Source organism: Lycium barbarum, chromosome 1 (genome assembly GCF_019175385.1).
Source record: "Lycium barbarum isolate Lr01 chromosome 1, ASM1917538v2, whole genome shotgun sequence".
NCBI classification, from domain to species: domain Eukaryota; kingdom Viridiplantae; phylum Streptophyta; class Magnoliopsida; order Solanales; family Solanaceae; genus Lycium; species Lycium barbarum.
The window spans coordinates 131,900,957-131,927,918 of NC_083337.1; the positions used below are offsets into that span (position 1 = coordinate 131,900,957).

Genomic DNA, 26,962 nt, shown 5'->3' on the forward strand with positions numbered 1-26,962 from the left:
GCTAAACAATTGGTTATGAGAATAAACTCCCAAAACGAATTTTGCGATGAGATATGTTATATGTAGCAGCACTTGTACGCATCAAGCCAACAAGTTATAATAAGTTCTCCTATCATAATTAGTTCAGGGTCAAGAACCAAATAATTCCCATTTTAAAAATTTGAATGTGCAGTATATGATTTAATTGCTCCACCATAATGCATAAAGATGGGTCCCCAAATAAGGTTGGGTGGTAAATGTTAGATTTCCTAACATTAGGGGGGGAGATGAAAAGCAGCTGGAAATAATGTATATGTAATGAATTATCACTAGTATGATCCTCGTTGAAAAGATAATTCAAGTTAACTGCCAGACACGTTTTCTGACCCAACAACAACAACAACAAGTCAAGTATATTCCCACTATGTGGGGTCTGGGGAGGGTAGAGTGTACGCAGACCTAACCCCCACCTTGAAAGGTAGGGCGGCTGTTTCCGAAAGACCCTCGGCTCAAGAGAGGAGACAAAGAGAAGAAAAGACAAAAGGTTAGATATGATCAAGCGTATCGAAAACAATATGAAAGCAAGGAATAACAAAGCAAGAAAGTCATGGTAAAAGGAGAATTAACTGCTATAGATAACTATGAAAATGAAAACAATGAAAGTAAATAAGTTTTCTGACCCAAAAGTGAATATTATATTCCACCTGCAAATGCTCCAATTTCAATTAGAATTAAAGTCCTTGAAGGACAGAGTCTATGGGGATAGACTGATCGGTTTCAAAGATGAAACTCCTTGAGGAAGGAGAGGAGCAAATGATCAAGATGGTTATACTAATGAGGCAAGTGCTTTAAAATAGCACCATGATAAAATATTTCATACAACCTTTGGTTAGGTTCAGGTACCTGAAAATGATGAAGAATAAAGAGATCTCGATAAGTTATGTCGTATTGGAACCGATATCAAATGACTGTCGATGGTATCTTTGAAATAATATAGCGCTCAACATTAGATGGTGATGAGGATCTTGAATTCAAATCTGTCAAATGTGTACAGATATAATGATTGGCCAAATAAAATGCGGAGTTCAAGTATATTTTGTTTCACTTGGAAAAGTGATATTTTGGACCTATAGTCCAAGGACCTCAAGGTATAATGTCAGTGGGGGGTACAAATGGGTTCTTGTGCGAAAAGTAAAATGAGAAATAAAAATCGTAAATATAAAGTACGGCTTGTGCCTTGTGGCATAAAGGTTTTTCGCAAAAGTCCTGACATTATTGTATGGAGATGTATGTATTCTCCTGCGGTGGATGCAATGGGGTTTCTTATCAGTGTGACAGTACATGAAAAGTTTGAATGTGTATAGTTAATTATTGTCAATATGGCTATAAAGACAACGAAAGAAAATCCGTAGGGATTTAAATTGTTCTGAAGCATACAAGGTTTACGAAAATAAAGCTTCAGCAAATCTTTATATGGTGCGATTCCATTGAGTACCCCGATGGTTGTGATGTCGCTAGATATAATAAATATAATTTAGACCTCATGAAAATGATGGGCATATTGGATCATGAACAATTATAGAGATCATTGATATAAATTTGTTTATCCTAATAAATATTATCAAGGTTTTGTTAGTTGTGTAAAATGCAGGGCATTATTTTTATTGTTACATGAAGTTTGGTCATCAAGCAAGTTACCGATTTGCATGTGAGGAGGATACTATCACATTATGACGTTCTCTATGACAATCAATTATTGATACTTATTCAAGTCCTGCCAAGGTGATAGCTACTTACAAAGCAAGTTAGGAATGCGTGTCTGGCTGAGATCAATAATTCGGCATATGTTGCAATAGTATAATGTTTATTTGGAAATGAAGATTTCAACAATATTGTACGAAGCTTGCATAGCTCAATTGAAAGAATGATATAACAAAAGGAGATAGAATACAACACATTTCGTCAATGTTCTTTTCCAAACATGATCTTCAACAGAAAGGTGAAATAGATGTTCAACAAATACGTTCGATTGATAATTTGACGGATGTGTTCATTAACGCATTACCAACCTTGACATTTAAGAAGTCGGTATACAAGATTTGGATGTGTCTTCTCCAAGAATTAAGTGATATTTTAATCGGGGGGGGGGGGGGGGGGGGGGTATAATACGTGTTGTACTCTTTTTCCCTTAGCTGAGGTTTTGTCCCACTAGGTTTTCCTTGCAAGGTTGTTAACGAGGCAGCAAGCAGTGCGTATTACAAGATATGTGTACTCTTTTTCCTTCACTAGGATTTTTATTACTGGGTTTTTCCTAGTAAGGTTTTAACGAGGCACATTATCTATATGGACATTCAAGGGGGAGTGTTATAAAATATTAGAATAGCATGATGGATGTCCAACTCCTAAAGAATTAACTCCCACTACTCTTCTCTGTGATGTATAGTTAATCCTCCACTACTTCCTCACCATTATGTGGTTATTACTCCCACACCTCCATGATCTCCCCCATAACTATCCCATGATGTCAATTGGTTAATGTCATCTTTAAGACATCATTTATAACTCTACCTCTATGTAATAGTATAAGTAGAGGTATGTGATGTGATATGAATACACGTTTGAACACATTTGGATCAATAAGAAATCTCTCCTCTCTTGTCTCTCTCTATTTCTATTATTTTCATCCTTTACTATTATTACTCTTTTAGCTTAATTTTACAACATATTCCAAATATTCTATCATGAGCGCCAATTAAAAAATTGTTATTCACTATTTACTTTTTTTTTATTTAGTACAATTAATACGTAATCAATAATAGAAGAGTTAGGTTAAATGTTTGGAAAAAGTCTGGTCAAACCTCTCCCATTCAAATAATTTTATATCAAGTTAGGAAAAAAAAGAGAAATTCATCAATTAGCATATCAGTTTGAGGTAATTCCCACCATCAGGTCTTCTTTTAATATTTGGTCTTCGGGATTTTGCAAAAAAAAAAAAAAAAAATCACTTTTATCTATTTATCTTTATCTATCTATCTATATTATTTTAAAAGCATAAATATAAATGTTAGTTAATCGAAATATCATTTAAATATTGAACGACTTTTATACCCTTAGCTATTTCATTAATTTGGACAAGAACATACAGGGAAAGGATACAGCTGGAATAATACATATTAGGGTAAAAAATTGTATCCTATTTGGACTTTAACTCATGGTATACATGCATTAGGATAAAAAATACGAATATTAAAAAATCCAAATATCGATGGATCAAAATATGCTGGAAAAATTAATGATTTGTTTTTTAGCCTTCAAAGTTAATACTTGTTCAATATATAAATCCATGATGGTGGATAAAATTATCGTATTTAGGACTATTATAATATATATAGGACGCCAAAGTCAACCAATATTAGGCGTTTAACTTTGTTGTTGGAATATGAATCCTACTACTAATTTGAAGAGAGTATTGTTTTAACTTTCGGCCATTCCAATTTTTATGCCGTACGAATTTTCAAAAGTATCAAATCCATACTAATTTCACTTGGACACGAACACTTTAATCTATATAAAACGTTTCATTAGCATATTGCACTCACGGTTGCCGCTTGAAACACTTACAAAAAAAAAAAAAAAAATTATCGTACGATTAGATATGCATCACATATATGTAAATTGCATATAACCTACCGATTTTATCTCTTTAAGATTTTGGCTTTCGTATTACTTTTCTCCTTGTAATGCTGATCGGATTTATTAAAGTTTTTAATTTATCTTTGTTTTATAGATAATCCTACTGGAAATTTTCCTATCTTTACGTGAAGACCATTGATCTCAGGTAATTTCAAAATTCCTTCTCCTATGTTTCACAAGTTATGTGGTAAGCATGTATAGAATCAAATTAGCAGGATGATCATGAGTTGTTTTAGTATTTAACTATGGATACCATGCAATAAGTTTACTTTTCTGGTAACAAGTATATTCAACAAATCTTGTATATTCACAAATCTTACGTTATATACCGTAGGTATATTGTCAGATATCACTTTTACTATGTATTAAAGGACGAAGGAGGAACTAGAATTTAACGTTAATTTGTGACATCTTCTGAGTTTCAATTTGTGTATTTGGAGGATGTGGGAAAACTATGATTCTCTGTAAAATGGGATCATAGGAAAACTATGAGTTCTCACCTATGATGAGTGAAACTGTTTATCCTATAATTTGCGTGAATTATTTAAATACGAAATGCTAACACGTATATTTTTATCAAAATATGTTTACTTCTTCCACAAATAAATGACTGATATTCTTTTAATTTTTCTTAATAACGATTTTCAGTACATAATGAAAATAAATACAGTATATGGTTACTAGCTCAATTCCTCATGTTGGTTTTTTTAGTCATAACAATTTTTTCCACATAGTAAAAACATAAAAGATATATACCAAAAACAACATTTTAATAATATTTTTGTACCTGATAAAATAAATAATACTCCATCTGGTTACTTATTCCTAAAAATTAAAAAGAGTTTGGAAATTATGATTTTCTTTTCTTAGGTTGACATAATTATCATGGGGATATGAGAATGAGCCAAGGCCAAATACGGGATAAAAGAATTAAATACCATCTTGATTTTGTGAAAATAATTATTTTGGACCAACATCAATTATTTTAGACTGGAGGGAGTATATAATTTCAAATAACATTATCTAAAATTTGTTATGACTTATAGAGGATAACGTGCGAGACACGTTCAGAGAGACTAGTTATTTTAAAAGCATGAATATAAATGTTGGTTGATCAAAATATCCTTCAAATTAAATATTGAACGACTTTTATACATTTAGTCTAATTCTATCATATTTCTATTGTCTATTTTGATAAATAAAAACTTAATCCTAGCTATTACTACTAGAACGTTAGGAATATTCTTTAGTAATCCTATTACTACTACAGCTTAACTCACGTAATAAGGCCCAATCTTATTACTTTAAGTTTATTAACATACCGATTAATCATTAATTTAAGTAAATTGATTTCCTTTTCTATCCTTAACTATTTACTATTTTTTTTAATCCTATTTCTTTTACTACAATTATGCACGAAGCTTTAGAATCAATTACAACGAGTAGGAACTGGTGATCAATATGTATGGCAACTACTAATATTGAAGCATTACATTAGATTATTTGGGAATAACGCGCAACTGCACGTTTATAGAGACTAGTATTATTTTAAAAGCATGAATATAAATGTTGATTGACCAAAATATCCTTCAAATATTGAACGCCTTTTATACCCTTCAATAAATAAATTACTCTGTTAAGGGCAATGCCTAAAAACGTAAAGTAATTCACATATTGGAGAGTCCAAGTCAAGATGACTTTCGTCAAGTTCAGTTTGTAAAGGAAACATATTGTTACATTCATTATTTGAATGGAAATCAATTTCTGTATTCGTTATGTCACCTAATATTTGATTGGGAGACGAAATCAAGTACGATATGGTGTAGTTGGCTATTTAAATGCAAGGAGTACAAGTATTTGAGATTTGATAAATTGATGTAATTCTTTCCTTAGCAGAGAATATCAGGAATATTTCATTTAATTTTCAAAAAGGTGTTAGGCATAATTCTTCAAGTATTATTGTAAATATTTTATCCAGAAATTAAATTATTTCATGTATCTTCTATATTATTATAAAGCACAAATATAAATGTTGGTTGACTATTATTAACTTAATGTAACCTTCAAGCATATCTAATTTTTAAGTTTGTGGTGAGTGCAGTAATACACGTGCATATATTGAAACGTCTTCTGTATGGGGCATTTTACCCTCAAGTTTTTTTTTCAATGTGAATCTGGATTAATCGGGCTTCAAAAGGACTATCAAACATGGTGTGACGACCAGAAATTAATAATTAATGTGCATATCTATAAAAGACATATTCTACATTCATAATTGTACGTTGCACACACCATTATGTGTTAACTAAATCCATCTATAATTTCAGACATTTTCTACGAATTGAATTATTGTTGTTAACAAAGCAAGAACTTATCTTTTAAGGTTCGGACACTATCAAACTATATTAAATTTATAATTCGGTTGATAATATCCTTTAAATACTGAACGACTTTTATGTCCTCTACAAGCCAAATATTTTTTTTTTATGATAAATTTCATATTGGATAAAGTTGTAATAGAAAGATTTATACCAAAATTTCTAAGACTTTGAATTCAACTACATCTGAAATTTGAATCCTAAAACTAAATATAATAAACGTTTATGTCATCTCATAACTATCGCATTACAATATTCGTGACCGTTCTTAATATTAGGATTTTAGCAGGGTTAGGATTTTATTTAATATTCAGAAATTCATATCAACTAAAATTCTGTATTGATTTCATTTTGGATAAACATTGTGCTATTCCTTCAAATAAAAATTTTCACGCTAAATAAATTGTAATATTAGGAGTACTTAAAGTAATTAAAATTGTGAAAGGACTACTAACGAAACTAATACTAACGGTAAAAGTTATCGAATATTTTAGAATACTAGAGAAAATTAATAGGTTTTAATAACAAGAACTATTTCGACTAGATATGTAGAATATAAATCTATATCTATATATCTATATCTATATATAATATAAAGCTAGGCATAAACAAGGTGATGTGGCACCTCTCTATGACCTCCATTTATATTTATCTTTTTTCTCAAATTTTTGACCATTTTCCTATTTTTAAAATCTATGTGCTATTTTAAAAAGTCCAAAAATTAAAAATCTTAAATGCCATGTTTAAAGGTCATTAAAGCAGAAAAATCACATTGAAAGCCATCTTAACTGCCATATTAACAGCACCATAACGTTTTCTTCTTTGCTGCCCATCTAAATCTTTACTTCTTCCTTCTCTTTTCCCCAATCGCCCTAGTGCCCTACGTAAATCCATTTTTCTTGGTTCCAGATTTATTTCTCCTTTTTCATGTTTGCTTCCTGTTTTATTTATCTTTTTGATATGTGGTTTCTATTTTGTCTATCTTTATGTTTAGTATTCCTCTTTTCTACTTTAGTTCTATTCTTCTTTCAAGTTTGTGATTTGCATATTTTCTTTTATAAATACGGTAGTGGGAACAAGTACAGACAGATTGATAACCATCATTCCTACATCCTTACTATCCAATAAAGATTAAGGTGTGAATTATCTTTTTAATTCACAGTCCTATATCATGTTTTACTTACAACTTTTTGTTTTAGTTGTGTTACATTGTTTGTTTTGTGAGAAATTTCTTCACACTATATATGGTTTATGTTATTTTACTGATTCTCTTTTTGTTAAGGTGCTAATTATTTAGAAACCATGCAACATGAGGGAAGGCCTTGAAAATAATGTTCATATAAGCCACCTAAATAGGAATACAAGATAATCAACACCAGAAGCAAGGTATGAACTACTACTTTTATTATAATTTTTCAGTCTACTCTCTAATCGTATTCCTTTCTTAAAAAAGACTATCTAAAGAGGTGACATATTGTTAGTTTAGTAGTTTACTGTTTTTTTATTTAGCGATTATCTTAAAAGGAAAAAAAATCATTTTTAATTATAAAAATAGCTTTTTGTTAGAATAGATATCCATATAAGCAATCTATTAAAAACATATATTTTTCAAAATCTTAAAACTATAATTGTAATATTCTTTTTTATTTTTGTATAATAGTAATATTCATTATTATAATATCAACTCCACAAAATAAAAGTTCATAATATATATATATATATATATATAGCTTAAGATAAATTAGTTACTACAAAAACTGTAACTGTCACCCTCAATGTTAAAAAAGCAAGTATCCTACAATTATTAAATTGAAGAGTTAATTGTACGTTAGCAATGACAAATTGAGCTAAAAACCAAGGGTCGTGTCCTTTTTTTTCTCAATTACTCTCGCTTTCTTCCTCTTCTTTCCCCCTTAGTTTCTTTTACTCAACGTATAATAATCAACGTGGTATAATTTTGAATGCAATTCCTTAATCATGATTTATATAAGTTGAGTTAGAAATTTATACTACATTGATTATTATATATTTGCGGTCCTTGTGGTGTTGCTTCTTTTAGTTACTTCCCTCATTTCTAATTCTTTAATTTTTTTACCTAGCTACTTTTCTTTCTTTTTCTCTCATTTTTCATGTACTCTTTTCTTTCTTACTGTCTTTTTTCTTGGATATGTTATTTTTATTTCTTTTTAATGATTCTAATGTGAAAATTTATTCAAGTAAGTGAACGCTAAATGAATGGAAAGATATTTCTGAACTGATCATGATACTTCAAAATGAGAAAACCCAAAGAAAAGCTTAAATAGGAAAAGGAATTAAGAAAATAAATGGAAAAATTAGAGAAGAAATATACATACTACTCCTTGATTTTGTGGATTTCGTGTAGATGGATTCAACTTTGCTCTTTTTAAATTTCATTCTTCTTTATTTTTTAGTTTTTCATTAGATTTTAAGTTAGAAAAATATTATGAAAGCACAAAAAATTAATTAATGAAGGAAAACTTTCATGCCTGTATACATTTGCCAAATGTACACAGTGAAAATTCCATGTCTTTAGATTTATACACTTATGCGTATAAAGAGATAAAAATTTCTTGATAGTTTTCTTTCTTTACATGCTTATTAAAGAAGAAAAAAGATAGTGTCATCGATATTATTCTGTTAGAATTTGAAGATCGAAAATATCTTTTTGGACTTCCAGTTTATAAATATTTTCAGATTTACTATTTTAAATTTTGATGACATGTTTTCTTACCGCACGAAGCGCGGCCAAATTAACTAGTTATGTTAAATATATACCCGCCCCTTCCCAAGTTATAAGTTGTTACTTTCATTTGGACAAAGTTTGAGTTTTGTTTTGTTTGAATTTGAGTAAATAATGATTATATTATTTAGCAAGATTTTAAAAACACCATCTTGAATTTGAGATATAGATCACTATTATTGGCAATACAATAATATTAGTCTGTAAAAGGAACTTGGTCAATGTAAATTTTACGTGATAGGTGAATTAAACTTTGATTTGGTTTAAATTTATTGAATTCATGAGTAACTAACATATTTGTTCCTTCTCTTTCTTTTTGGATATTCTCAAATAATAAAAAAAAATCAGTTAGTTTTTATTTTAATTTCTCAACTTTTATTACAATATTCAAGTTGCAAAATTGAAGTACACAATGTGTTAAATTTATTTGCAAAGTGTATGATGCAGTGTCCGCATTTTGGACTAAACTCAATAGGATTGAAACACTATGATCCATAATGACTTTAAGGACAAGACTTCCTATATAGTAACTATGCAAATTCACTTTAAATTATTATCTAATTATAATTCTGATATTTTACAAAGGGGTCTTGTGCTTCAAAACACTTGCTAATAATTGACATGGTATTAACGTGCGAATATATTATTTTAAACGCATGAATATAAATGTTGATTGACCAAAATATCCTTCAAATATTAAATGACTTTTATACCCTTTAAAACTAAATCATATCTTAATAAAATAATTTCATACTAGATTAAAGTGTAACATTAAAACTTTTCTAATGTGAATTCGTGAACTTCTAAGTTTAATCAACTTCCGACCTTTTAGCTATTTTAGAATTAGTCTCCTACTAATGGTGAAGTTTAAAGTGACTATACTAATTCTATAAGGAAAGGAACACCTTAAACGGGCTCATATTTTTATTGAAGGTATTTGCTTTGAACAAGCTACATCTATACACCTGCTGATCACAATTGTGATTTTTGTGGTTCGGTTCTTTTGGCTTTCAGAGTCAGACTATGGAGTAAATATACAATAGTCATTTTATTTTAGAAAGAAGAACGTAAGAGTAATTAGAAAGATTTTGCAACAACTCTCTACTTGAAGGTAGATTTGTTTATTTTCCTACAAGCATAATAATTTTCTTAATCACATGAAGTCTTTCTCACAAACTTGAATTTTGATTTATTAGTTTGTTTATTGTATTTCTTCTAAATATTAATATCCAATATTTTCATTCCTTGAGCAAGAGAGCCACTAGCCATGTGTACGGATACTTCAACGATAGTTATATGTTGGATAAATTTGTATGTTTACAACTTTGTAGTACAAATCATGGAGTACTTCAAATCCTAATTAAGTTTCAACTTTTCGGTTATTTGAGATATTATATCCTACTCATTGCTGTGGTCCTAAACTTATATACCGACTTCTACACCCTTTAACCAAAAATTGACTCTTTCAAAATTCACAAGGCAAGGACATATTGATATTATGCAAATATATTACCAGATATTTCAGTGGCTAATTAATGCTAAAAACTATGCTATGCATACGATATATTAACCGAAAAATGGATTTACAAAAGGAAGCACATAACCGAGGGTAGATGATTTCTCTTGTGATGTCAATAGGATTTACTCCCCATTAAAGAAACATATGTTTTACTTAATTAATTCTTATAGGTGATGTGTTTTTTTTTTTTGGTTTTGTTGCAGAATGCAGAAGAGGAATACTATAGTAGGAAAGACAAAAGTGAACACCATGGCTCCGCAAGAAGACGCTATTACAACGGTATATTCCTTGCATTTGTAATTAGGTCTAGAATTATATCTTTCTTTCTTAAAATTGTAGTTACCCATATTCTTTTAAATTTTTTTAGTAATGATTTTCAGTATGTAGTGAAAAATAAATACCTTATGTCGTCAGTAACTCAATTCCTGATGTTGAGTTATTTTAGATTTTAACATATTTTTCCACATAGGTAAAAGCATAAAGGAGATATAACAAAAACAATAATGAAAAGTATTAAGTGGATATGATCAAATAATATTTTTTTGTACCTCATAAAACGAATAATACTATGTAATTTCAAATAATATAACCTAAAATTTGTTAAGATTGGCAGAGGATATCGTGCGAGGCACGTTCATAGAGACTAGTATGTATAAATGCACATACCGATTGCTTAATCCATAAATTCCATGACATCTTTTGGTTTCAGCATGCACTTCTTTCCTAGATTCTGCGAATAGAGTCGACTACAAGTCCATGTTATGTACTCCCTCCGTCCCAATTTACGTGTAATTGTTTGACTGAACACAAAGTTTAAAAATGAAACTTTTTAAGTGATTTCTTACCACTTCATGGAGAGGTGAACCTACATGGAATGGTGGGAGTGCACGTGCACTCCCACCCTTCGAAAAAAACTATGTATATATATGTGTATATATCTTGAAAAATTAGTATAAATTTAATTGTGCACTCTTACAAATGAAACTGTCTTTGGGGCATGTTGATTGCAACTGTTGCTTTCCTTACATGTCACTCCGGATCAATCCCGAATGTCACTTTTAATTATTTTTTTGAGCCTATTTTTTGGGAAAACAATAAGCGTTAAATGAGCTCGCCCAGATTCGAACCTACACTGTCACCACATGTTGCACAGCCTTAGCCACTGAGCTATCTCTTTCATTTGCTTCATTGTGTTAAATTTTACTTATAACACATATTTGACTTATATACTTGTATTTTGTCACTGCCACGCTATTAGTGACTGGTCCGACACAGTATTATCCCTCTATCGTCATTAAATTTTTTATTAAAATTTATGTTATGATAATAGTGCCCCCAACATCTTAAAATTCTGGGTCCGCCTCTGACTTCATGTTTGTTATGATGTCTTGTCATGGATACTCTTTTGTAGAGCTAAAATTAGATGAGTGAGCAGCCCGAAAAGATCATAACTCTTTAGATGCCTTTAGCATACGCTTTGAACTATATTGAGGATAGTTCTATTCTTGTATTCCACTATCCTACTTCCTTCGTCTTAAATTATCTATCGTGGTTATTAAAAATAATTGTCTCAAATTATCAATCGTTTTAGAAGTTCAAGACACAATTAATTATTATTTTTATATTTCACTCTTAGTAGAATTTTATTTTTAATGGATAAGATTATAACTTAGATATAAATAAAAATAAAATTAGTTAAGTACCCCTCTTAATTAATACTATTTTTTTAAGGGGCGTGGAAACAAAAAACATAGATAATTTGAGATAGAGGAGTACTATTTTTTTGAGGTGACCTTGAAACGACAAGAAAATGGTGATGCAAGCACAACGTCTTCAAACTCCTCAAATGTGAACGCCTCCTCTATGATCAAGGCTTTTGACCACATGACCAACTTCCTGTTCTACGAGAACTTTGAAATTTCGAGATACTCCAAATGTTTTCTTCTTTTCTATTAAGAAAATACACAGAGTCTTATATATGAGAAAAATCATCAATACTAAAGAACATAAATGATGTTGGAGTGGAATTGGTAAATATTGAATAGGTTTCTTTGGGAATCCTTCTTCTAACTTAACATATATTGTTCACAACTTTTATTCTTACTAGTATACTTGTTCGCGCTTCGCACGATTATAAGAACTAATTAAAGATGATTGTTAATTTAATAAAAGAAAATTATTTTTACCAATCAGACCTCTTTCATGATTAGTTTAACATCATATATAATTGTGAGACATATTTTAGTTTATATACGACAACCTATTCGAATCAAATGTGAAGTTGAATACTGAAAAATAAAAATAATGGTAATGCAAAAATCTTGGGATACAAACCCGATACATCACCCTCTTTTTCGTTATTTTATTTCTTAGTATGAATTATGACACTTATATATAATTCATAAGATTTGACCTTTTTCTCAAATGCAGTTTTTTTTTTTTTAAAGTAAAAAGAATATATATAAAACAGAAAGATAGACATATATAATAGAAAAGAAATAGAAAAAATTAATTAAATGTATCATGTCATTAATAGGATTAAATTAATTAGGAAATAAAGGGAAAATAAGGAGAAATGTAAATTTAACAAAGGATAAAATTGAATTATTATTGCTTGTGTTTGTAATTCCAAAATCTCCATTGATGTATGGATCACGGTCACAAGCTTCACTACAAAAGATTCAAGTGTCACAATCTTCAAAGGGAAATTTGCAAGATTGCCCTTCGCTGGGGTGGTCTTTAAATTCTGCCCTTCAGGCAGAATTTCTGCCTCAGTAAATTCTGCCTTAAGGCAGAAATTCTACCTTCAGGCAAAATTTGCATAGGCAGAAATTTTGTTGGGCAGATTTACAAAATTCTGCCTTGCGATTTTTTTTTAACTGAGCAGGAGTTCGAACCCACAGCCTTGGGGTGTTAGGCGAGAGTTAAAATTTAAAGACCACCAATTTCAAGGGCAAAAATTAAAGACCACCCCAAATAAAGGGCAATCCGCGCAAAAAAAAGATCTTCAACTTAATATGGGATTTTGGTGGATTGGATTTAAAAAAAAAAAAAAAAAAAAAAGACAGTCTGGTGCACTAAGTTCCCGCTATACGCGGGATCTGGGGAAGGGCCGGACCACAAGGGTCTATTGTACGCAGCCTTACCTTGCATTTCTCCAAGAGGCTGTTTCCACGGCTCGAACCCGTGACAAAAGATGGAAAGACGTGTCTCGGTGAATAGTAACAAAACAAATCGTAAGCCCATTGCTCCACCCTTTCTGAGAATGTATTTGTTCTTGTATCCTGCCGATAGAAGCATAACTTATTTCTTTATAAATGAGAAGATAGAGCTAGTCATGATACATTTAGTAAGGATCGAGCTAGAACTGATACCAATTTTGAAGATAAAATAAATCATGTAAAGTTAGAAAGAATTGTTAATGAAACTCAGGTTTATGCTTTAGAATCTTAGTAGAAGAAAGGCTTAATACCTAGATGGACCCTTAAACTTGACATGTTTTGTAAGATAGGCATATAAACTTATAAGGTGACCAGATAGACACTTAAACTTACTCAAAGTGTATTTTTCAAGTTTTTCAGTTGTTTTGAAAACAAAAACTATATTTTTCAAACACTCACAATTTTCATGGCCAAACAAGCCCTAAATATATCACAAAATATTTTTTTTAAAATGCAAAAATAAGGCAAACACATATACATGAGACTATAAATGTGCACTTAAACCAATAAATACTCGCTAATCGCAATTTTGCAGCTTTCAATTAACTCAGATTTTTTTTTTACACTTGAATAATTAAAAAACAATAACTTTAACCAATAAAAATCCTTAAAAAAAGAAATTTCAAATTAAGAAATTTCTAAGTTCAGTATTTCAAGTGTAAAAGAAATTTCAAATTAAGAAAACTGTAAAGCCGAGAAGAAAATCCTTAAAAAAAGAAATTTCTTAATTTTAAATTTCTTTTTTTAAGGATTTTTATTGGTTAAAGTTATTGTTTTTTAATTATTCAAGTGTAAAAAAAAAACCGAGTTACTTGAAAGCTGCAAAATTGCGATTAGCGAGTATTTATTGGTTTAAGTGCACATTTATAGTCTCATGTATATGTGTTTTCCTTATTTTTGCATTTTAAAAAAAATATTTTGTGATATATTTAGGGCTTGTTTGGCCATGAAAATTGTGAGTGTTTGAAAAATATAGTTTTTGTTTTCAAAACAACTGAAAAACTTGAAAAATACACTTTGAGTAAGTTTAAGTGTCTATCTGGTCACCTTATAAGTTTATATGCCTATCTTATAAAACATGTCAAGTTTAAGGGTCCATTTGGGTATTAAGCCTAGAAGAAAATAAGTTTTGTATTGTTTTTCTAACTTCATTGATTTAGTTAAAATTGCAGAGTAATTTACACAAAGTAAATTAAGTATCTATTCATTGTCATGACTTTGCTAATTTCAAGTGATTTGTTTCTAAGAGAGTATCAGATATATGTAACAACCATATATAAATTACTAATAACGTAAATATAACATATAACTCGTCATCGTTCTAACACTTTGAATAACCACATATGTATTGTTGAATAAAAGAAAGTAAATGCTCAACAACTTTTTAGGTGAATACTTGATTTCTTTAACTTTAATTAGTAAAGTTGCTAGTCCCAAATTTGAAGTCAAAAACATACTTCACATTATAATCAACTATTAATAGAGAGAAGAGAAAAGGGTTCAATGTATGCGTACAATCTTAAGCTATAAGGTCTTTTCAGGCACAACGCCTCCTGCCATAGGATACAAACACAAAGCAACAAAAGAGTTCATAGAAAAAATAAAATCAGGATTGTGTAAATTTAAAGAGGAATAACTCACCAATAATTAAAAGAACATACCCCAGTTCCACAATCTCCTTTTTCCCAAAGATTTCCGTTTAGAAATTGGCGCATCATATATGTAGAACCAAAAAAAAAAAAAAATCCTAATAAGAAAAGAAATAAGATCAAACAATACAAAAAATTCCTCACTCAATCTTTTTGGACAGAGATTTCCGTCTTTGTAAAATAATCTTACTTCCCCTGTTTCGATTGAATAGGAAAAACCCATGAATACTACAAAGCTTTTTTACTTCTAAGGGAAAATTTATGAATCCTACAAAGCTGATCCTTAGCAGAACTTGCTATAGTCATTCCAATCTTGATAAGAGTTAAGTGTGGCACTCGTGAGTTCCATTGTATTGTATTTATAAAATAAAAGGGGGACTTTTGATATTTATAGTAGCAAGCAAAATAGGATTAGACTATTGGGTTTCTTTAATTATTACAGTGATATGACGTGACCACGTGAGGGAGTGAAAGAGTTTTGCCCCCCTTTTAATTAACATGTAACAACAATGGGAAATAATTGAAATTTTTAATGCTTTTAGATTTTTTAAAATGAAGTAAATTGAAAAATGAAAGAAAAAAGGCAAAAAAAAAAAAAAGAGAAAAAAGATAAATAGATTTCTTGGCCAAAGAGAGATGTCACATCATATTACCTATGCTTAGCTTTATATTATATATAATATAGATATAGATATAGATCTTCTAGTAACATTTTCAGAAAAATATTTTTCGTTTGGTTCAATTAAATTAATTTCATCACTTACTCAAACCAATACATAAACATTATGGGCAAATCTTTAGCACTCAAATATCTCATTAAAATTCTATCTGATTTGCTAATATTATAATTTATTATTAAGCCGGAATGAAGCATTAGATGTTCGCAGATGAGACAATAATTTTATATTTCCAACTTTGTGTTGACTTCTACCATCTACCCTCGACCATCTTTGACCTACTTTGTTCGGCATATATGTCAAAACATAAAGGGGACTCTTGGCTTTTTATCATCCTTGATGTACTGGAGAAGCCACAAGTTCACTGCATCTGGCAATTCCATTGCATCACCCCCGCTAACATGATGTAAAGGAGCAACAGATCGGACATTTCGACATATGAATTGTCAGTACCCGTTTAGAGAAGTAAATCAAATGTTCTAAAAATAAGTACTCCCTCTGTTTCAATTTATGTGAATCTATTTCTTTTTTAGTTCGTGCCAAAATGAATGACTTTTTTCTTAATTTGGAAACAAATTCACTTTATGAAGTGATTTACAGTCACACAAATATTTAAGACTTATTTTGAACCACAAGTTTCAAGAGTCTTCACTCTTTCTTAAATGTCGTGTCCAGTCAAATGAGTTCACATAAATTGAAATGGAAGGAGTACCTTGTTTAATTTATGCAAATTAGAGACTCCACCAATACCTGATTTTGGCACAAGGGATGCTTTTTCGGGATGCTTAAAGACCATGACAAGCACTCTTCCCGTGCCAAAAATGAAGCGCCCTTTCATCATTCAGGATCAAACTCATCACAAGATGTTTATCTCATATATATGTCACACTTCTCATGAACAAAAATAAGAAATTAGCATTAATGGACTAACGATACAAAGGCTTCAAAATACAGCTAGACAGTGCATCAATCTTTACATAATCAAGTGAGTCAAATTAGTCAGTTCTTCAGTCAGTTATTCCAGGGAAACAATCATATTCTGGTGTCAAACTCTCAAACTGGCACCGATCCATAACAGAGAAAGCATCCTACAGCATGAAAGGCCAATCATCACCTCCCATGCACACTGCCAGGTGATCGAGCACCTTTATCGCTGCTAATGTCATCATCAATTTCACTTCCATTGACCCACACAGCATTGTTACTACCACTCACTTCAGAACTAGCATTACTGCTCGTGGCAAGTGGGGAGTCAGGCACACTGACGGTCCTGCTTGTCCTGCCTCTATTAGGCCCTGATCTCACGCTGTACATAGAGGATGCTGGAATATTAGTCATCAACGGACGCAGATTACCCGAGACTCTTTGCCTTATATCCTGTCCAAGAGCAATGTCTCAAGTTAAGTAATGAATAAGAAAAGAGAATAAGGCCAACAAGATGGATCATCTAAGACTTTACAGCTACGAGAAACCAACAGAACATTTTGGAACTTTAATCAGTTCAGAGGTATACTTATATCTTCAAGCTATGGTAGAACACAATATTCTATTAGCATAGGAATGTGAATTCCTGATATAATGTTATTCAAGGAATTATAGTATATTTCCATAGCTGCAATAAATGAAAAGAATGTATATACCATATGTCTAATAGCCATATCCAAGGATTTCTTTGATAATGATCTTCCAAAACCTGAGCTATCAGGCGACGAAGACTTTGCAGATAAGTTACTGTGTGGAGAATGTCTGTCATCTTGCTTCGGAGGAACCAGCTTCCGCATATTTACTACCCTTTCAACCATCTTGGTCCCAACCATGCCAGGGCTTACATTGTCATTGGCTTTAGCATGAAGTCGGCTCATGTATGGGACAGGAACAGAGCTTCCATTGCTATGCATAACACCATTAGGAGGACGTCCTCTTGCCGGAGAGCATGATTGTCGTCTAACCCTTCCATTTGAAGCTCGATCAACAGATGAAGATCTAGCACTAGCTGCTCCAGGTCTTCCCCTAGTAGCTGAAATTGGCCTGTCAGGTAGCGATGTCCTTAAATTGGGTGGAGCATCAAGGGAGAACCCTGGAATATCTGAAGGCTTCCATGGTCTGGGTTTTACAGTTGGAGAACTAGCACGTGGGGCTGCAGGGTTTCGTGATGCCATTGTAGCTGACTTGGTACTTGAAGAGGAAGATAAAGGTTTAACATGAGGAACAGTTGTATTTGTTGTACTTGACACTGAAGTTGCTCGACGAGTTGGAGTTGCTGCCCTGGATGTGGACTTTGATCCAGCAATTGAGGCCCTGCTTGTTGGTGTCGAGGACCTTGCATTGGACCTTGCAGTAGGTGTTGAAGATCTTGGAGGGACAGTGGGTTTTGCAGAAGGCATGGTGGCACGAGAAGTAGGTGTTGCAGACCTTGATGATCTAGATGTCGTTGTGGTTGACATTGTTTTAGAGGTTGCAGTCGATGTCATTGCTTTGGGTGCTCTCGCAGATGTGGATCTAGATGCTGAGGTCAAGGAGGATGTAGATGAGCTTAATGTCGGTCTACCAGTCGGAGTTGAAGGTCTTGATCCAGCTGAAGAAGGTCTTGATCCACCTGAAGAAGAAGGTCTTCGAAGACTAGAACTTGAAGTGTTTAATCCAGGAGAGGAAGCTAGCTGTCTAGATGCTAAGTTGCTTCTTCCGGTGGTCTCTGGGAGAGAATTTGTTAACTGCATCAAAAGTAACAAGTTACAGTAAAGATCCCTGGTTCCAAGAAAATAACTCAAAACTGTTGTACAGACTTCAGGTTGAGATTGCCAAGCAGAAAGCTTCACTATTTGCACTTCACATATTTATCTACTTGCACTAACAGGCAAAGTTTTCCATTGTCATCAAGATAAATGGAAAACCAAATCAAACAATTAAACTGAATCGAACCCACTGAAAAACTGATAATGTGTTTTGATTTGCTACAGTTTGGTGTTAAGGTTAAAAGAAAAAACCAATAATTATTTGATTTGCTTTTGTATTAGGAAAAAAAAGAAAAGTTGAATTGAAACTAATAAATCAAACCGGCAACATATACCACCTTGTAATTATATTATATACACAAATGTGTATATCTATATATGTATGTATTGCATTTACAAAAATTTGAAACTATTTTATAGATTTTTCTTCAAATGTTTATAATTTTTCTGTGGATTTTGAGTCTTTAGCATGTGGTTTGAGAAACTTTTTTTTTTTAATGGTATCTAGACATTTTCAATAATGTTTTCTCTAATCTTTCTGTAATGTACTTGCTCAATCTAAATTATGAGTTGAAGGTTGAAACATATAAAGCAAGTTACACATTGGTGTTTTTCGTCACATGAACTTTTTAATTGTGACATATTGGTTAATCTTACAAACTTTTTCTATTGGTACTTTTCTTCATTGTTTCCATCTACTTTTATCTAAGAATAATCAAGTTATTATTGACAGCATAAAACCCAAAAAACACCTAACATGCAAAATTATAGAAGATTCTCTTCAAGATTAAACAATTCTATCAAATTGGGTAATGATTAAATGTGTGATAGCATCTAGTATACTGGGTATCAAGAAATCTGATAATTATAATTTCTCGGGAGAATCCTTAAGAAAAAACCAACTCGCACTGATCACAGACACCCCATCATAAGAGCATGTACTGGTACACCCAGCTAATGCATCCTCACTAGGATAAAGAAATCATAGCCCTAAAATATTCCTAGGAATTAAGTTTTCCAAATGGGTGATATCCGAGAGATTGGGTACGCGAAATTTCCCACAAGAACCATCACAAAAGAAATGTACATCGTACTTTTTCTTTTGGATGACCAAGCGCACCTGGGGTCAACCATTAGGACCAACCGCAGCCTTCGAATCACGGGGATAATGGGGCCACCCCTCTATAATTCTTCAATTAAATACCGGGCTTAGTTAGCATGGTGCAGGGCTCGAACCTGGACCTAAGTCACAAGTCCCTCGACCTTTATCACTTGAACTAAGCCTTTGGGGCAGATATACATCATACTATATCTGCATTGAAAAGTTCAAAAACTAAACCAATTCTCAAATTCAGCAGCGAGGCTTCTGCGAATAGCATTTGATTAAACAATGGAGCCACCATGTGCACCAGTTCTGAACTAAATAACCTGCCAGGGTCTTCCTGTCTAATTATAGAAATTTCCTTTTAGGCTTCCCATAAATCTCCCCATCCCTCTAGTGGCGGCTGGATAGGGGTGAATACTTTCAGATCACAGAGATTGACTATAATTTCCGTATGAAACATAGCAAAAGTGTAAAGTGCTAATTTCCAATTACACACAATGTAATATCTCAGCAATAGAAGAATGTAATAGTAGAATATAATTATTCTTACTCTAGATGTCAATGCAGTGGGATGAGCTCTAGAATTTCCCAGCTGACTCATCATAGTTTTACGCGATTCCATCTCTAGAGAAGGAAAAAGAGGAGTACCTGGAGGTGTTAGAAGCCTGAAACAGGAAAATAACATCTCACAATAAAGCATAGAGAACTGCATATACTATTTTAAAAGAATGACCAGGAAATTTGATTCATGAATCAACAAAATATCATTCAACATCAGAGGTGCAAAGAAGCCCCTTTTCTTCTAATTTTCAACATTAGAGAAAGGGGGTGCACCACCCTACTCCTTTTATTTATGTGAGTGCTAAATTTTGATATATGGCATCCATTAATCTTTGTACTTAAATAGTGCAGAAAACAAATACCTCTACAAACTATACGTGTTTTTCTCACTGTTCACGATATTTGAATAAAAATCTGCTTTTAACAACCTTATATTTTATCACTTAAATTTGCATCCTCAACATTCTTGGCTATCCTCCACTTGTAACATCGAGAAATTGAATTCAGCTTGCATGTATTACAATTACTACCTGGAAAAGTATGACATCAAAGTTTAAGATGCACATATAAATTGTATTTGGAGTGCTGAGTGTCACGTGTCAAACACCTAGCCTTCAACATTTAAAGAGGTTTCTAGACTTGGAGACCTCTATCAGTCTACTAGACACTGGTAGGGCACTATTTCCTAACTTTCTGCCTCTCTCCTCGGGGTACATAACAAGAACTTTAAATGGATTAAATTAAGTCTCTTATAATAAATGAAACTAATAACCTACCAAATCTTCACGCTCCTATTATTCGACATAGTCCTCATTTGAAGAGAAAGAGGAGCAACTTCCTGCTAGATCTTTAGCATGGTATTTTATGTTTCTTGGCACTATGATTTACATTAGATGTTAAATATTTTTAGTCTTTAACAAAGTTGAATGACTTGAATCTATCGTTTGTTACATTGGAACCAACATAATCAATGAAATGTCGTCTCTGAGGAGTAGTTCTTAATGTTCCATTAGTTTGTAGATAAATCTTATATAAACAAAAGTAACAAAATTAGATTACACATCTTATTATGTTTGTTTGTGTCCCATAACTTTCAAATTTCTGTTTTCTGTCATTGGGATGCCTATCTCAGTAAACATGTCTAGGTAACATAATTTGAGCAAAATTGTGCATCAATATTTGCCTAAAGAATTTATAAACTACGTGACCAAAGATGAAGTTGAATTGGATAAAGAAACTTATGATGTCAAAATTCAACCTATGCAGGTAAAAGTAATAACTAAACAACTAAAGAATCGCATACAGCACATTCTTGAAAGGAGAACAAAAAAGAAATTACCAGTCGTAATCAGTTTTATCATTGTCAGCATTAAGGAACTCATCAGCACGAGTCTTCCGTACTGGTGCAGCTGATGCAATATTTAATGCAGGTGAACTACCATTGTTTGATCCTGCAATAAGACATAATTGAAAAAAGTATATGAGCATAGGCTATGAAGCAGAAATCACAAATCCCTCACAAGTTGGCCACATTTTCATGCCTATATGATGTCCAAAAGATTAAAGGTATGTTTCACATATACTCGCTCTGTCCCAATATATGTGGCACAGTTCAAACTTTGAGAGTCAAATAGCTTAATTTTGACGTGAATTCGGGCATGGAATCGTTAAGTTTTTTGAAATAAAATTTACATAATTGGAACTAGTATACTATAAGTCATAATAATTGATAATTCAAAATATTTAAAGATATGTGAAAAAATTACGGTCAAAGAAAGACTTGTTTGAATCTCAAAATCCGAAAGGGACTACATAAATTGGGACAAAGGGAGTATTTTGAAGTTGAAATTGGAACAATTTGGTTGAAGTGGACTATAGAAAAAGGTTTATGGAAGACTTCTGGATAATTGTAGTTTTTATGGAAGAAGTCTGTGAACTTGAAGATTTGAGAGTGCAAGTAGAAATGCACCTTCAAAAAATAACTTCAACTTGAAAAAAGTTCTTCAAGTTACAGCCCAACATAAATTATTACGCAACGTAGCCCAATATACAACATTATACCTGGGGGAAAGCATCATACATATCGTATCGACCTTGTATAATATTGTAGGTGTTTATACACAAATATGGGCTAAACCAGTAACAAACTCAAAATATGGGCCGAGCTCAACCGTTGAGCTCATCGCACAGGAGTTGCCTAGTGCGGGTTATCTATCCTGTGTGGTTTGCGAGCAATTAAACAGGATCAGGGTTTACCTTGTGCACACTTAAAGGGTAGCAGCGGCAGGTTTACTTGTCATACAAATTTGAAAAAAAAAAAAGCTCAAAATATGGGCTACGTGGCGTAAATATTTTCTCCAAGTAGACATAGAGGTTATTTTCCCTTCAAAAAATTATCCTCTCAATTTGAATAAACAAACAAACTTATTTGCAAGTGCACAAACAAACGTCACCAAGCAGCATTTCAAAGTCAATAAATGAAAGGGAAAACAAAAACAAAAACAAAAAAAGAGGCGCACCAAGGGGATCAAAATCGTCGTTTATTTGAAGAAATCGATTATTATTTCTTTCATTTTCCCTTCGTCGCATTTCAAGAAACAATGATAGTTCCTCATCTGAGCTCTTAATTCTCTGCCTCGTACCCGAATCCTCTGATCTAAAACTTCTATTCATGGCAACTAACAAATAAAACCCTCAACTCCTTAATACATCACTATTATGCAAAATCAGCTCACAAAACCCTAGCCTTTTTATTTTTTTCTAAAAACGCTCTAAATATGAAGCTACAGATTCAAAAATGAAAAATCAGCTCGAACTGAAGCTGCATTAATGTAACACCTGGATAGATAGATTATATAACATATATGGAATTAAATTTGTTGTAGTCTATGTATATATATATATATATATGCAGGTAGAGAAATATAGAGAAGATTTTGAAGATGTGTGTGTGAGAGAGAGAGTGTGTGTGTGTCGTGGGGAGCAGTGATATTTGAAACTTGAATTTTGAGAGACGTTTTCTTTTGGGTTTACAATGACTTTTGCTTTTGGGTTTTTTTTTGTTTTTTTCAGACATCAGATATTATTATTATTGAAAGGACAAGTCACGACGATTAGTTGGGATGTGATGTTTCATTTCATTCACTTAATAATAGACAGAAATATTCCTTAAGAAAAAATATAGACAAATATTCCACTAGCGGATAATTTGTATTTTCTCTGTTCTGGTATTTTTCATTTTTTTAGAGTTAAACAAGAAACAAAATTGACCTTGATTTATTAGTATGCCCTGTAAATATTTTAAATTATTAATTATTATGACTTATGATGTTTTATATAATTTTTAAATATGTAAATTATTTTTCAAAAAACTTAAGTATTATATATCCGAATTCAAGGTTAAAATAAAGAAATTTGACTCTCAAATACGAACTGTATCATATAAATTAGGATATTGAGAATGGTACATACAATATCACCCCACTTTATTTATTTATTTATTTATTTATTTTGATTTGTTCTATTTTTACACCAGAAAGTATTCTACTTTCTTTATTGCCCCATTTTGAGGGTAAAAAGTTGTAACCTTTCAATTGTCTTTTTCCTGGGTTCTATTTCTCCTTAGAAAATAAAGCCACCAAGGCATCTATGTACTTTCGCAAGGAGAAAAATAAGAGAAAAAAAACAATGAAAAATAAGAGACAAAAAAAACAATATTTCCAACCTTTTCTATTTCTATTATATAGAAACTAGATGTAGCTTCCCGTGATTAGCACGGGCCCAACATGGTAACGTGTTGAGCTTTTTATGTTGTTTTTCGCAAATATTCTGGTGACAATATTGGCACTGCTCCTTATATAAATGAAAATACATGCATAACCATAAGCATTAAAACGTTTTGGTACATCTTGTGCACAGTAAGATGGTTACATCTTGTGCATAGTAGACATGCCTTTAACAGTATCTTTCAAAGATAACATAAGAACCCCGTACCTACCAATTATTACAATAAACTATTGAAGATATGACACCAACAAAATATAGGAACTGTTTGTCTTCAAGCACATCCTGCGTACGTTCTAACCCATCATTCCCTTTGAGGCTCTGAGTATCAGCTGTAGTGGGGAGCTTAGCAGTCAAGTCTCGCTATTCTGAAAACAGCATCATAGGAGGAGCTTCATATTTGGCTTCAAAAAGCAGGTAAACATCAATCAACTGTGGATATGTCGAGATGTTTTGAATAAAATTGACAAACAGAAATATCACAAATAGAAGTTTTCTGGTAAATTCGAAGAAAGCAGTAGAGAGGCCTTAAGAAGCTAATGACTCAATTATGCTTTAAAGAAAAGCATGTGAGACTTGGTTCCCCCTTTAAAGCAACTCCACGATGAATAATGATACTTAATTCATCCCAATTAGGAATGCATTTTTTCACGCTGTTGGAGATGAAATAAATGGCCTTAGACGGGGAGGAGAAGTTGGGGGATTGAAGGAAAGTTTCATCCAAAACATATTGATCTTAACACACAAACCTATCAATTAAAAGGATTGAACAATACTGCTCAGAGGTGATCAAGTCTCTTAAGACTGGATCTCTTGCTGAAAGGCTTAGTGTTTGGTATTCTTTTCCTCAACCTCGAGCATCCACAAAAGCATCATATTTTACTACAGTCTGTACAATGCAGAAATAACAATAGGAGTAAACATTTCCATCATATTTTACCTTATCAAAAACAAAAAACATTTCCAATTAAACTTCTTAAAGGTAGGGAATCTTACAACCTCTATCTTAAAACTATTCCCTTTCTCTTTCACAACTACTTCATCCCTCTAAAGAATAGAATTGATCTTTTTCATCTTGAAATTTTCATCTCGGTAAATACTTAACAATTAAAATCCACTAATAGAAAGTTCTTAAAATGAGAAGTGTGCAAAGTTCATTCAATAGGTAGGACATTTATCACATTATAGGAGGTCTTCCTGAGTTGAGATCTGAATATGACGACACACTAATTCAAAACAAACTCCAGAAAATCATATTCTAGTCGGAACCATCCCATCTGCCATCGAACACCAGGTTACCATCAGGCATCAAAGCCCACTCTATTAGGTGTCTCTTCAGTAATTAGTAGCATCCCCTTAAAGCGATAGTGATGGCCAAGCTGTTATCCCCTACATGCTACTCCATCTTAGCCCACTTCTGCATTTAGAATACACCAAAGACTAATAGCTATGACCAAACAATTATCTTACATTAGTCTTTTACATAAGAGAAGCCAAGGGAGAACCATAAAGGCATACACAAGTGAAAAGTCAAGTAGAAGTAGAAGCAGAAACACAAGATTATCTCGCTAGCTTCGCTGATATAGAAGTCTAGTCAACTTCACATCCCCAACCGAAAGAAAGAAGAGCCTGAAATATTAAATCTACAATAGAAGCTCAGAAAATAAGAAAGAGTCCTCCTTAATTTGAAAATGAATAAATTGCAATCAGGAACACCCTTTTTCAGCATTTAAATTATAATGGTAGTCATCAATAACCAACAGAGAAAGAAAGATTTTTTTTTTAAAAAAAAAAGATAAAATAAAGCTAGAAACGATATGATAAAATAAGTGTATATACTCTGGATTCATAGACTTCGATGTCATATAGATGAGGTTTACCGTATAATAAACAACACCTTACTTGGATCTATTCATAACAAAGTGTGTTGCAATGCCAATAGAAGAGCAATACCAGACTCCGAAGTGTTGAACAGAACAGGCACATGAATGGACTACCACGACACAGCAAAAACTGAAATAAAAAAGATGAAACAAAATAGAGGAACAAAAGTATCAGTAATAGCAAAGTGCACCAAAAAGCTGGACAAAGAAAATTATAGCAACAGAAAATTAGTAACCGACATGCAATTGAAAAACCAAGAAAAATAAAAATATTACATCTTTTGGAAGATGCATAAGTGTGAGAAGGGCATAAGCATTGATTTTCATATTAAAAATCAGACAATTTCATTTTAGGAAAAATAAATTGATTCAAGCGGAATATATATGAAGTAAGAGAGTCTTATAGTCGTCTCTCTTTTGATAACAATGTAGCAGGTTATCAAAACGCACGCAAGAGCCAAGCTTCTTTTCTCTTTCTTTGGCATTAATAAATTTGAGAAAGTTGAAAAACTCATATATGCCAGTAACTTTAATACCAAAGTTTTCCCAATACATTGAATTCCTAAAGTACCATATTGTTCCTCTTCAACTCCCAGTCGAAGAAGAGAAAAGGAGCTTAAAACAAGAAATAATGGAGGCTTTGCTGAATCAATTTGAAATAAAGAGCGCGATGATGAAGCCAAATATCAAACGATAAAAGAAAGTAGAAACTAAGAACAACTGTATTGCGTTATTGTATACAGTAAAAATTGGGTTAAAAAGTTATGACCTTCTGACGAGAGGTCAGAGCAAAATAGGAATGTGGACTTCAAAATGTGATATTGGTTCGAGCTCGGTGATTCGGATGAAATGAAGTTCGAGGGGTCGTTAGTCCGTTAGGCCAAATTGACGTCGGTTAGCATGAATGCGAGAAATCCGTAACAAGTCGGATTTCTCGCCACCAATTCCGTCGTCCGTTACGTTACAATCGTTGTGACGCCACCAGTAGTAGTAATTAGCGTATTTTACCATATTTGAGGGA

General features: G+C 32.2%; 1 protein-coding gene and 1 long non-coding RNA gene across 3 annotated transcripts; both read right to left on the minus strand.

Annotated features, from left to right (window-relative positions):
- Positions 1–16,717: 16,717 nt before the first annotated feature.
- LOC132637891 (uncharacterized) lies at positions 16,718–23,504 on the minus strand. 2 transcript variants are annotated; one of them, XM_060354910.1, is made up of 5 exons: positions 22,795–23,504; positions 21,615–21,726; positions 20,265–20,379; positions 17,518–18,588; positions 16,718–17,254 (listed from the first exon to the last, which is right to left on the minus strand). In XM_060354910.1, exons 1-5 carry the CDS (start codon positions 22,946–22,948, stop codon positions 16,988–16,990), a joined length of 1,719 nt encoding a protein of 572 aa, XP_060210893.1. In that variant the 5' UTR covers positions 22,949–23,504; the 3' UTR covers positions 16,718–16,987. The 2 variants fall into 2 exon arrangements, with proteins under 2 accessions (XP_060210893.1, XP_060210897.1); XM_060354914.1 differs by lacking the exon at positions 22,795–23,504 and having other exon boundaries at positions 20,265–20,338.
- Positions 23,505–23,970: 466 nt separating this feature from the next.
- On the minus strand, positions 23,971–26,771 carry LOC132602915 (uncharacterized). Its single transcript, XR_009567900.1, has 3 exons — positions 26,218–26,771; positions 25,961–26,071; positions 23,971–24,462 (listed from the first exon to the last, which is right to left on the minus strand). It is a non-coding gene; the product is annotated as an uncharacterized LOC132602915 (long non-coding RNA).
- Between the last annotated feature and the right edge of the window lie 191 nt (positions 26,772–26,962).